The sequence below is a fragment of the Oncorhynchus gorbuscha genome, linkage group LG02 (genome assembly GCF_021184085.1).
Source record: "Oncorhynchus gorbuscha isolate QuinsamMale2020 ecotype Even-year linkage group LG02, OgorEven_v1.0, whole genome shotgun sequence".
In the NCBI taxonomy this organism is placed as follows: Eukaryota; Metazoa; Chordata; class Actinopteri; order Salmoniformes; family Salmonidae; genus Oncorhynchus; species Oncorhynchus gorbuscha.
In genome coordinates, this window is record NC_060174.1 from 55,000,902 (window position 1) to 55,014,830 (window position 13,929).

At 42.7% G+C, this 13,929-nt stretch overlaps 1 protein-coding gene across 1 annotated transcript; it reads left to right on the forward strand.

Annotated features, from left to right (window-relative positions):
• Positions 1–12: 12 nt before the first annotated feature.
• Positions 13–11,488, forward strand: LOC124004635 (transcription initiation factor TFIID subunit 3-like). Its single transcript, XM_046313294.1, has 7 exons — positions 13–373; positions 1,452–1,703; positions 4,150–6,050; positions 6,134–6,216; positions 7,877–8,105; positions 10,011–10,117; positions 10,362–11,488. Exons 1-7 carry the CDS (start codon positions 208–210, stop codon positions 10,474–10,476), a joined length of 2,853 nt encoding a protein of 950 aa, XP_046169250.1. The 5' UTR covers positions 13–207; the 3' UTR covers positions 10,477–11,488.
• The last annotated feature ends 2,441 nt before the right edge of the window (positions 11,489–13,929 follow it).

Sequence of the window (13,929 nt, forward strand, 5' to 3'; positions counted from 1 at the left end):
GACGTTTTCTGGGATGGGTTTTTTATCGGTGGAAACAAGATGGCGGCTCTGGCAAGAGCGCCAACATATATACACGAATAGATGTCAGAAGTGTCCCTCATCGAGCGTTTTGTTCACAACCTGCACGTCTTTCATGCATCATGAAGACCAGGAGCATGTTTTATAGCCGGGATTGAAGAAACTAGGACCGTTATTAAAGTCAGGAAGATGTGCGAGAGCTATGCTCGCTCGCTGCTGCGTGTGTCGGTGGCGCAGATCTGCCAGGCGCTGGGCTGGGATGCAGTGCAGCTCACAGCCTGCGATCTGCTCTCCGATGTTCTTCACAGATATATCCAGCAGTTAGCCAGGGGTTGTCATCGATACTCGGAGCTATGTAAGTACTGTGTTTCAGACATGTCCACTGTAAATTAAATGAATCTGTCTAGGTATTGGGTCGCGTTGTTTATTCCACGCTCTGTGACTAGCGCCCCCTCCAATCAAGGCCTAGTGCTAATGTCAGAGACATGTACAGTAAAGTTAGCCTAACTCTTAGTCATGTAAACAATGACTAGGTTGGTTTGCAAAAGTACTTTCCCAAGTATTACATGTATTTCATGTTTAGCTAACTACAGTCATGATATGCATTTAGTCGCTTATGACCATGTTTGTTTCTCAATTTGAAACGGGTCATACTGTGGTGTGTGTTAACTAGCTAGCTCAGATGTCAACATGGGGGAGTGTTCTAACATACTGTAGTTCCAATGAAAACAGTGTGGCATCTTGTTTAGAAATGGGCTTAACAAACAGACTAGGTAACGTTAGCTGTAAATGCCACTGACTTTCCCGGGTTGAATTTAATCAATGATTTGCTGAAGGCATAATTGATGGTCTAAAAAATAACTTCTGTCTGATTTTTGAAAATCTCTTACGTCATGCAATGGTGTAAAATACACAGTTCGTTTGTTGTAGTGTGTATACTGAAGACGGGTTGGTTGTTTAGCAACAACCGACCCATGCACAACTAGGGGGCAAAACAGACCGTGTTGGCTTAGATTGTTGACAACATGTCAACTTGATTTCGTCTCCAATGTTTATGTAAATTTGCATAATGTCATGAGCACTTGTCTCTCAAATATGTACTTACAGCTGTTGGTTTTCTAGCTTGCTAATTTGAGCTATATTGCATAGGCGTGACACCTCAAAACAAAACATGGTATCAAGAACAAGATAAAACTAACTGAAACAAGCCACCTACGATCCCCCACATAGAAGCTTCTAGTCATTTTTGCCAACTATTTGGCCATCCAGAACCACAATAACACAGACTTCTGCCCCATTGAAGCGTGCGTATGGTTTTTTTACGCTATCAGCTAACCCATCTATAGTACATGTATCATATATGCATTCATAGAAGGGAAGGAAACATAAAGGTTTGATCACGTCTCATGCATGCACTTTTCCTCTCGTCCTAGATGGGCGAACAGACCCAGTACTGGAGGACGTGGGCCAGGCCTTCAGACTGCTGGGTGTGAGCCTGTCTGAGCTGGAGGACTATGTCCATAACCTGGAGCCTGTGGGGTTCTCCCAGCAGACACCTCTCTTCCCCCTCAGCAAAAATAACATGCTGCAGTTCCCTCAGCCTGGAGTGGGGGTACGGGGGGATGCCGAGGAGAGGAGGGAATACATTCCAGATTATATGCCACCCTTGGTCTCTTTGCAAGAAGGTGAGGACTTTAACTATATTAATTGTGTCTGAGGGAACTGTGTGTCTGAGACTAGGGCTGTGGCGGTCATGAAACTTCCTCAGCCGGTTATTGTCATGTAAATGACTGTCGGCCTCGCGGTAATTGACCGTCAATTAACATAAACCCATTAACATCTCCAGGCCTCCACACATACAAGCCGCTGATGCTCGCCTTTGGAACATCTACATTTAAAGTCTAATACATTCGTTTAATATGCATCATCACAATAAATACATTATGCACACATGACTGTAAGTCGCTTTGGATAAAAGCGTCTGCTAAATGGCATATATTATTATTATTATATTAAAGAATCATGATATGAAGAAAATGTATTTCAGAAGAACAGAATGTATGTTATATGCTTAGCCTATTTCACTACACGTATCAACCACTGTTTGAGGACCATGCAGCCTCTTGCTGTGCGACAGGTTATATTCCGCCAAAACTCTGTGTGCCATAGACTCGCCAACAGTGTTCCTGCAGCTACCCAGTGCTTAATTTGGGAAACCAAGTGAAATATGTTCTGGAACGTTGATAGCAGTGTTTTCACAATGAAACATATTGCATTAAACTGTTGACAGCCCCTCTCTCTGCGCACGCTCGAGAAAGAAATGAAGGAGAGAGAGGTGGAGATGGAAACGTACAGTGGTGAGGTATTCTATTGCCAAAGGTAATGTCAGCCTATTAATTATGAAAATATATAAAAATCCCTTTATTACTAGGCTATTCAAAATACAAATGCACTATAATTGTAGGCTAACTCGAAGCCACCCTGCACAATTAATGAGCCAACAGCATCACCTAGACCTATATGTTCTCTCCCAGTCTCATGGATAGAAAGTTTGGCCATGCGTATTAGGCTATAAAGGCATAATCATTATTTTAATACTGTTTTTTTTCTGGTTTGGGCTCATATAGGCCTACGCATAAGCTCTAATACAGTGCCTTCAGAAAGTATTCACACACTTTTTCCACATTTTGTTTGTAAAAATAATTTTTAAATGAATAATAAATGGATTAAATGGACTTTTGTTTCCCACTGGCCTATATACAATAACCTATAATGTCATAGTGGAATTATGTTTTTCTGAATGCTTATAAATGTTTAAAAGCCACCCTGACAAATGTATCTACATTAATCTACATCTACATTTGGGGCAGCAGTTAGCCTAGTGGTTAGAGCATTGGACTAGTAACCGAAAGGTTGCAAGATTGAATCCCCGAACTGACAAGGTAAAAATATGTCGTTCTGCCCCTGAACAAGAAAGTTAAAAAGTCACATAAGTTGCATGGACTCAATCGGTGTGCAATAATAGTGTTTAACATATTTTGAATGACTACCTCATCTCTGTACCCAACACATACAATTATCTGTAAGGTCCGTCAGTCTAGCAGTGAATTTCAAACACGGATTCAACCACAAAGACCAAGCGGAAAAGAAAAGAAGGCCACCTATTGGTAGATCGGTTTAAAAATAAAAACCTGAATATCCCTTTCAACATGGTGGAGTTATTAATTACACTTTGGATGGTTTATCAAAACACTTTGTTCAATCCAACATATTGTTCAATCCAATTGTGCAAAGCCCATAGAGACTTGCCCAGAAAGACTCGCAACTGTAATCACTGCCAAAGGTGATTCCTTAACGTATTGACTCAGGGGTATTTCAGTATTCATTTTGAATACATTTACAAAAGTTTCTAAAAACAGGTTTTCACTTTGTCATTATGGGGTATAGTGTGTAAATTCAGGCTGTAACACAACACAATTTGGAATGTCAAGGGGTATGAATACTTTCTGAAGGCACTGTATGCTTATAGTGTTTAGATTTAATCTTAGAAAGCATTGCCCATTTAGTTGTGTTAGGCTTTGAAACAACATCCACAATAACCATGTTTTCCACTCAGTTTCAACCTGTTGTTTAACTTCTTTCTTCAAATTGATCATCACAGTGAGGTCAGTTGTAAAAGCATGATACTGTTATGATGAGTGTTTGATGGGATTTTCGATTGCATTTGCTTTGATGTCGGAGTGGTTAGAGGGACAATAGAGCGCTGAGTACCAGGCCATTAGCACCTGTCAGTTGTTAACGAGTTGGGTACTGAATGCATGTCCAGAGTGCCTAAGAGGAGATTACCGTGACCGTTTGACTGCGGTTATGACTCATGACTGATGGAGTAGCGGTAATATGTTCACTGCAACAGCCCTACGTGAGACACGTGTGTGTGTGTGCATTTGTGTGTTAATGGGGTTACGATGGACAGATAATCCATGCTTTTTTTATTTTCTTTGTCCTTTAATACAATACTAATCAGAGGGTGAGATTGATTGAATGACAGTGATGAACTTTTGACTTTCTCTCACTCTGCTTCTCTTTGCTGTGTCTCATCCTCTCTCCCTCTCTCTCTTCTCCCATCTATAGAAGAGGAGGAGGAAGAAGAAGCCCTGGCTGACATGGGCACCTCTGCCGAGGCCATGCAGGTCCCGCTGGACGATACAGACGAGGACATGGATGACGACGAGGTGGTGAACGATGAGAACCACCCTGTAAAGAGACACCTGGACAGCCCCGACGCCGCCATGGGTATGATGCCCACCTCCAAGAGGCCTCGCATGCACCCCGGCTTCAGCCCCGACTGGAGCATGGAGCCCAGGGAGCCCCTCACCTCCCTCAACCCTCAGCGTGTCCCTCCAGGCATGATGGCCTCCCATTCCCACGACAGCATGGGTTCAATGTCTCTGTCCCCAGAGACACCTGGGCCTCCGGCATTGTTCAGACCCCAGCCGGTGACCCCAGGGAGACACTCTGATCATAAGTCTCATGGCGGTCAAGGCCGCAAAGGGCCCAAAGGCTCATCCCCTGGTAGGCCACGGACTAAGTCCCCAAAGGGGGTCAATGCTGGTGGGGCTATGTCAGGCAGCCCCATCCGCTCGCCCAAATCTTCCAAGGAGCGGAAAAAGTCCCCAGGTCGGACCAAGAGCCCTAAAAGTCCCAAAAGCCCCAAGATGGGTTCTGGAGTCAAATCTGGTTCTCACTCCCAGGGAAAAGCAGAGGCTCAGGCCCTGGCCCTACAGAGACTTCCCTTGTCGGCCCTCAGCGAGAGGATGGGGAAGGAAAACATCCACGTGCGGCAAAGCCTGGAGGAATGCGAGCTGGCGGGTTTCGTCTCTGATAAACTCTGCGAACCTGGCGGCGACAACGCTGATATTGACGATTCTATCGACGCTGTGATTGCCAGGGCATGCGCTGAGCGAGAGCCTGACCCGTTTGCCTTCTCATCAGGCTCCGAGTCAGAGAGTGATGGCTTCTCCTCTCCACGGAGGCTTACTATCATGGAGCCAGGCGGAACGCCTAAGCTCTCACTGGGTGCCAACAGCCTGGGTAAAGACACTTCTACGCCGCTTCAACTCAATGCAGACGGTGGCCCCGGGAACTGGACCATGGACGACTCCATCAATGAGGTCCTACGTAAAGTAAACCAGGGTGGTCCCAATGCGGGACACCCCCAAGGCGAATCATACCTATCCTCAGCATCTGCCTCGCCCCCGACCCCTGAGCCCCTCCTGAAGATGTACGAGGAGAAGAACAAGCTTGTCTCCTCGGCTGACATCAAGAAGAAACTCAAGAAGGAGCTGAAGACAAAGATGAAGAAGAAGGAGAAAGGAGAGAAGCCAAAAGATAAAGAGAGGGATAAGGACAAGGGGAAGATGAAAGAGAAGAACAAGGATAAGAACAGGGATAAGAGCAAAGATTCTTTCTCCAAGGAGGCTAAGATGCCGTGGAAGGACTTCGGTAACAAGGACGATGACCTCAGGGAACACTTCCTGGGTCAGAGGCCAGGGTTTGGCGGACCAGAGGGCTCCATGATCAAGATCAAGTCGCGAGATGGAGGGGATGGCAGTGGTAAGAAGGAGAAGGACAAACACAAAGACAAAAAAAAGGACAAGGAGAAGAGCAAGAAGGGCAAAGACAAGCGGGACAAGGGTAAGGACCGGCAGAAGATATCCTCCCTCACCCCGTTCGGTTTGAGTGACATGCCTGCCCTGTTCAGCCCATCCACGTGTCTCCGCATCCCCTCCATGCTGCCGCCTCTACCGCCTATCCTCCAGGAAAAGGATGTGAAGAGCAAGGAGAAGGACAAGAAGAAAGACAAGAAGGAGAAGAAGAAGAAGAAAGATAAAGACAAGGAGAAGGAAAAGGAGAGGGAAAAGTCCAAGGAGAAGGAGAGGGAGAAAGAGGAGAAGAGGAAAGAGAAGGAGAAAGACAAGGAAAAACGGGAGAAGGAGAAAGAGAAGGAAAAAGAGAGGATTAGGCTGGAAAAGGTAAGCTGTGTTTTCCAGTTTTGATTTATAGTGTAGCGTTTGTAACAGTGACTAACTGGTTGCTCTCCTTTCTTCTGTCACAGGTGAGGGTGGAGACTCCAATTGCAGTCCCATCACCAGTCATCCCCAGGCTTACCCTAAGGGTTGGGGCTGGCCAGGACAAAATGTATGTTTCTCAATTCAATTAAACTTTCTGTCCATATATATATATATATATATTATTTACGTAAGTATTCAGACCCTTTTGCTATGAGACCTGAAATTGAGTTCAGGTGCATCCTGTTTCCATTGATCATCCTTGAGATGTTTCGACAAGTTGGAGCCGAGCTGTGGTAAATTCAATTGATTGGACATGATTTGGAAAGGCTCACTCACACCTGTCTATATAAGGTCCCAATGTTGACCGTGCATGTCGGAGCAAAAACCAAGCCATGAGAATGATTAAATTGTTTGTAGAACTCCGAGACAGGATTGTGTCGAGGCACAGATCTGGGGAAGGGTACCAAAAATGTCGGCAGCATTGAAGCTCCCCAAGAACACAGTGGCCTCCATCATCCTTAATTGGAAGAAGTTTGGAACCACCAAGACTCTTCCTAGAGCCAGCCAAACTGAGCAATCGGTGGAGAAGGACCTTGGTCAGGGAGGTGACCAAAAACCCAATGGTCACTTTGACAGAGCTCCAGAGTTCCTCTGTGGTGATGGGAGAAACTTGCAGAAGGACAACCATCTCTGCAGCACTCGACCAATCAGGCCTTTATGGTAGTGACCAGACTGAAGCCAATCCAAGATAAAAGGCACATGACAACCCGCTTGGTGTTTGCCGAAAGGCATCTCAAGGACTCTGACCATGAGAAGCAAGATTCTCTGGTCTGAGGAAACCAAGATTGAAGTTGTTAGCCTGAATGCCAAGTGTCACGTCTAGAGGAAACCAGTCACCGCTCATCACCTGGCCAATACCATCCCTACGGTGAAGCATGGTGGTGGCAGCGTCATGCTGTTGGGATGTTTTTCAGCAGCAGGGACACAGGGTGATTAGTCAGGTTCGAGGGAAAGATAAACAGAGCAAAGTACAGAGAGATCCTTAATGAAAACCTGCTCCAGAGCACTCAGGACCTCTGACTGGGGCGAAGATTCACCTTCCAACAGGACACCGACCCTAAGCACACATCCAAGACAATGCAGGAGTGACTTCGGGAAAAGTCTCTGAATGTCCTTGAGTGGCCCAGCCAGAGCCAGAAATTGAACCCAATGGAAACTATGGAGAGATTTGAAAATAGCTGTGTAGCGATGCTCTCCATCCAACTTGACAGAACTTGAGAGAATCTGCAGAGAAGAATGGGAGAAACTCCCCAAATACAGGTGTGCCAAGTTTGTAGCTTAATACCCAAGAAGACTCGAGACTCTAATTGCTGCCAAAGGTGCTTCAACAAGTACTGAGTAAAGGGTCTGAACACTTATCTAAATGTGATATTTGTTGTTGTTTAAAATAAAATACATTTGCGAACATTTCTTTAAAAAAAAATGTTTTTGCTTTGTCTTTATGGGGTATTGTGTGCTGATTGATGAGGGGGGGGAAACAATTTAATCAATTTTAGAATAAGGCTGGAATGTACTTTCCGAATGCACTGTAATTTGTCCACATCATACAGATGCATCAAGTACATACAAAACACAGACACATATGAAACCATACATAGAAATAATGTACCTGACAAATTTGGTTGGCTCTGTGCTGCAAGGCAGCTGTATTGTTGATCTGCATGCAGTTTGTGTCATAGGCTCTGGTTTGACCCTCCCCCTCTGTTTCTCTTTATATCCATCTCCAGAGTTATCAGTAAGGTGGTTCCCAATTCCGAGCCACCGCTGCCGCCACCCAAGATGCCAGCACCCAAGATCACCGCCACTAAATCAGGACCTGGCAGTCGCCTTCAGCCCCCACCACCTCCACCACTATTGTCTCCAGTTGTACCCTCGTTGCTCTCCCCTGCCACCATTCTGTCCTCCAGCAAACTGCCTGTACGCAGTGTGATCACTGAAACTGTCAGAACATACGTGGTGAGTCCCGGTCAGACCCTCTACCTCAACCATATACAAAATGATGTATCTGTCATGCCTATCCTCTATCTTAGGGGTTCTCAAACTTTTTGGGGCCGGGGACCCCTTTTGTGATAGCAAATTAATCAGGGAATAGCCTACAAGGAGTTTTACTATGATGTCTGCAGTGCATGGCTGGACTAGTGTTGTTACGACACCAGAATTTTGACTTCGATACCAGGTTTAGTATCACAATACTCGATACCAAGGCAAAAAAAAGCAGGCATATTAGCCAAAGTCACAGAATGGCCCTTGATCCAGCCAGAGAAACTCAGCTATTGCTCTGTTCAGTTGCTCGGCATCTTTTGAGTTCAACATCATTACATTTTTTTTTTTTAAGTCAAATTGTTCAGAGATGGACATGTATGCTTTAATTAATAAATTATACAATCAATGTGACTTTGGTAAAAACAATCTAACTACATAACAAAATAATGACAATTTATTTGAATGGTAAATCTCTATTGATGAACTGGGTAAATCAAGATGTAGCTTCAGTTGAGTCACAATTCAGGTGAATACATATTCAATAGGAGTGTGTGTGTGTTGCATTGAGTTAGTGAGCATGTTTTGGATGATATCATCGGGCTAAAGATTACAAACAAGCTGTTTTACTTCCATTCGGGACTAATATTATTGTACTGATCATCAACATTTGCATATTTGGACATTTACTTTAACCAGTAATGACTCATTCACAAGGCAAGAGGGGGGCAGTGGTCGGAGCCCTACTCACACACAGTCAGTTCGCTGAGGCAATAGGTAATCTTTGGGAGAGACACGTGAGAGAGAATGATTTTAAGTGAATTAATAAAGTAGTTGCAATCGGCTTTAAAATCAGTATATTTTTCGCATTATAGTTTGCATATTATCACAAACAAAGTACTAGAGTAGTGAATTGATGTTAGCTTCAGCTGTAAGCTAGCAAGGAATGTTAGCCTACAAATATGGAAGCTACCAGTATTTTCTTGCATTGTAAAGTGTTCAGGGGACATCGGCTGCACTGATACAGACACATTTGGCAGAATTACCTAAATATCTCTTCTTTTTTTACCAAACCGTTTTTCATGTTCTAACATCGAAAAAGTACCGACGTTTCGGTATACTGTGCAACACTAGGCTGGATGTGTGATGTACAGTTGAAGTCGGAAGTTTACATTACACTTACAGTGTACCTATGATGAAAATTACAGGCCTCTCATCTTTTTAAGTGGTAGAACTTGCACAATTGGTGGCTGACTAAATACTTTTTTGCCCCACTGTATCAGTCAACATCTCAAGACATCAGTCAGGAAGCTAAAGCTTGGTCGCAAATGGGTCTTCCAAATGGACAATGACCCCAAGCATACTTCCAAAGTTGTGGCTAAATGGCTTAAGGACAACAAAGTCAAGGTATTGGAGTGGCCATCACAAAGCCCTGACCTCAATCCCATAGAAAATTTGTGGGCAGAACTGAAAGTGTGTGTGAGCAAGGAAGCCTACAAACCCGACTCAGTTACACCAGCTCTGTCAGGGGGAACTTATTGTGGGAAGCTTGTGGAAGGCTACCCGAAACGTTTGACCCAAGTTAAACAATTTATAGGCAATGCTACCAAATACTATTTGAGCGTATATAAACTTCTGATCTACTGGGAATCTGAAAGAAATCTGAAAGAAATCATTCTCTCCACAATTATTTTGACATTTCACATTCTTAAAATAAAGTGGCGATCCTAAAACAGGCCATGTTTACTAGGATTAAATATCTGGAATTGTGAAAAAACGAGTTTAAATGTATTTGGCTAAGGTGTATGTAAACTTCCGACTTCAACTGTATATTCTTATTTTATTCCTGAGTGTCTTGTTGCTTACAATTTCTCTCCGTAGATTCGTGATGAGTTGGGGAACCAGATCTGGATCTGTCCTGGTTGCAACAAGCCTGATGACGGCAGTCCCATGATCGGCTGTGATGACTGCGATGACTGGTACCATTGGTAAGAAAGGCTTTGCTTCATTCATTCATTTATCTACTGTGGTTCAGTCCAGCTGATATGACCTAGTTATTGCTGCAGAAGTGAGGAACATTTACTAGGATACTAGTTGTTGAACCTAAAAAATATACTTCTGCTGCACTGTGGAAAGCTGATATCCACTTTTACTATGTATGTATCCCTTTTCTATCCCTCCAACTTCCCTCCTTTCTTCACTCACTCACCGATTTTGTCCTTCTCTCCTCAGGCCATGTGTTGGGATGGTCTCGGCCCCTCCCGAGGACCAGCAGTGGTTCTGTGTGAAGTGTGCTGGCAAGAAGAAGGACAAAAAACACAAGAAGCGAAAACACAAAGTGCATTGAGACTACGCAAAACAAAGCACACTTTGAACTTTTCATTAGCTGGACTGACTGCTTCTTCAAGCCATACTGGAACACTTTTGGCACTGCTGTAAAAAAAAAAAAAAGAAAGAAATTAAAAACATGACAGATAAGACATTCACACATGATGATTTTAGTGAATGACATGAGCCTAACAAACTCTTTAACCAGCACATATCCAACCTCAGTTTTTAAGGCTATGTCCTAGTTCTGTACCCTTCTCCCAAAGTGTGCATGTGGCTTGCACACTAAAAGCATTGGATTGATGTAAGCATTGGCTGGAGAGAGTTTCCACCTTTGTTTAAATCGGGAGAATTAGGACGCAGTCTTTGTTGTGCGAGCCCTTGGCCCAGCGTTCTGTAGGTGTGATGTCGTCACAGAGATCATGCCTTTCCATCATCGTGGTTCCAAACCGATCACTGTTGAGTTCAATGTTGTCAAAGATAGCATTGGCATGGTATAGAGAGAAATCTACATTCATCCATCTTCATATTATTCTTGTTGTTTTGTTCGTATTTCCATAGCCTGGTCCGTTATCTGTTTGTGCTGTCTTGCCAACTCCTATGGCCTTTGGCTTGAGTTGGAGATGGCAAGACAACACAAACATATCTGGGAACAAGGCTAGTATTTCCATAAAAAGGTCAATAACATCAAACTGAATGACAGATTCAGATCCCCCCGGTTTTCTGCAGTATCGTTTAAATATGTCATGTATATAAAGGTAACTGCATTTGTGTGTATTATAAAATGCGTAAATACCAACTTCCAACCAAGCCAAGTGCGTTCTGTTGTTAGGAGTCTTCTGACTTGTTAAATCCATTTCCAAATTATTATTTTTTTTTTTTAATTGATTTTCTGTATATTTTTTAAATTACATTTCTTTTCTCCCCCTTATGAATTGTCCACCAATCAGTTATACTGTAGCTGTGCTCGTTGTACACGTATCTCATTTTGCTGATATTTACAATATTAAAGCCTAACAGTCTCATTGCCATCATTTGTTTTTTTCAAAAGAAGTCACTCATTTGTACCTAACTTTTCTGTACGCAACTTTACTTTGATATCATTTGAGGGCATACGCACTTCTATCTTCCTTCATGCATTTACATTGATGTGTAATTCTGAACCTTTCCCTATACATTTTTTTCCTTTGTTTTGATGCATTTAATTCATGAAAATACAGTGGAAATATTTTAACAAAACAGTGAATTTGAATGTGTTAAATTAATCAGAAGATGTTTTGATGAAGAAGTAGTAGTATGTCATTTTTGCCTTCTTTGTATTTCTGTCTGAGGAGCAGGGAGTTATACTGCTCAAAACATATCCGTGTCACCAGCTGGAGGTGAACCACTAGCCGTCTCAGCTGTAGCAACCAAGAAGAGCCTAGTGCAGAGTGTTCGAGTAAATGTTTCTGCTCCCTTGCCAACTCCTTATGCATGTCCAAATACCATAAGGAGTTGGCAAGAGAGCAGAAATGGACTGTCACCCAAAAGTCTAGTGTATAGTCTAATAGAATGTTCAAGTACTAAAACCTAGTGCAGAATGTTCGAGTAGGCCTAAAGCCAAGTGTAGAATGTTCGAGTAGGCCTAAAGCCTAGTATAGAATGTTTGAGTAGGCCTAAAGCCTAGTGTAGAATGTTCGAGTAGGCCTAAAGCCAAGTGTAGAATGTTTGAGTAGGCCTAAAGCCAAGTGTAGAATGTTCGAGTAGGCCTAAAGCCTAGTGTAGAATGTTTGAGTAGGCCTAAAGCCTAGTGTAGAATGTTTGAGTAGGCCTAAAGCCTAGTGTAGAATGTTCGAGTAGGCCTAAAGCCTAGTGTAGAATGTTCAAGTAGGCCTAATGTAGAATGTTTGAGTAGGCCTAAAACCTAGTGTAGAATGTTCGAGTAGGCCTAAAGCCTAGTGTAGAATGTTCAAGTAGGCCTAATGTAGAATGTTTGAGTAGGCCTAAAACCTAGTGTAGAATGTTCAAGTATACTCTCCGGTAACATTTTACTTTACTTAAAGCCAACTGGTGTAATGCTTTATCTCTTATTATAAACCTGTATGAACCTTTATTTCTTATTATAATTCTTAAAAAGCCTAAGGTAGGTAAGATGTTATAGTAAAGCTGAGTTCAGAATGTTTAAGTGGTAATGTCTTCCTGGTGTGGTAATACACTAAAAGAAATCTAATTGAATTCATCACATGCGCCGAATACAACAGGTGTAGTAGACCTTACAGAGAAATGCTTAGTTAGAAGCTCTTTCCCAATGACGCAAGAGTTAAATAAGAAAAATAAAAAACAAGAAGGAAGCTATATACAGCAGTGCCATACAGTATCAAGTTGCAGGGATATGTGGTAATTGAGGTAGATATGTACATGTAGGCAGGGGAGAAGTGACTAGGCATCAGGATAAGAGTAAAAAGTATAAGGGCAGGGTATATGATGGGTGTATGTGAACATTTTGCCCATTTCATGGTTTTCCTGTCAGGCAATATGCAGCACAGTTATGTATCAATTCACAGCAATTCTTCAGATTTTGCATTTCTCCATATGACCACATGGTGTCATTCTTAATGCAGGAACTAGCAGGTATCTTCACATGCCAAGAAGACATGAGATAGAAGCTCTTATACAATGTTTTGGATTCTGGTGCATGACGAAGTGTAATTCATTTTGCTCACAGCATGCTCATCAAAAAGCATATACTCCCAAATACTGAATGTAGAAACTGGAAGGAATACCTCTCTGGTATACAGTTTGGCCCATTTGGAGAACTTCATTTACTGCCTTTGAACTGTAATCATGACAGTAGACTTGCTTTTGAAGTGTCTGTCTTGTTCCCCCATGACGCAACAAACCACAGGTGCTATGGGATAGATAATAGACTAGTCAATTGATTTCTGATTGGTTTATAATGAGGCCTACATCAGGCAGAGGAATATTTTGTTGCTTTTCTACCTGTCGGTAAAATGCTGAGCGCATTGTTTGATTGAACAGCAAAAAAGAAAACCAAACACTTCCAGAGATCACAAAATAATTTGCTCACACCCGGTGATTGGTGTTATTAAAAACAGAATTTAGGTTTCTGTTTTGCAGTCTATAGGAAGAAAGCATGTTGCTGTTTGTTTTTGAGCTCCAGATCACTTATCACTCACTTATGTACAGTGTATAAGAGTATCTGTGCAAATAATAAGAATAGCAACAGCATGGGAACTCATCTCCATAGTAACAGGCAATATTTAAATTTTCTGTCACTCCATGAGTTGGGAGGCACTTAGTTTGTAACTTGCATCGTGATGGTATTTAAAGCTACAATCTGTACTCCAATGGGTATATAATATATCATTAATTTAAATAACCATTGAACAGCGGGAACTATCACAGATTGCACCTTCAAGAAGCTACAGTATATGTTTCTGCTGCCTGTCACAGCTTGGTACATCTCACGCTG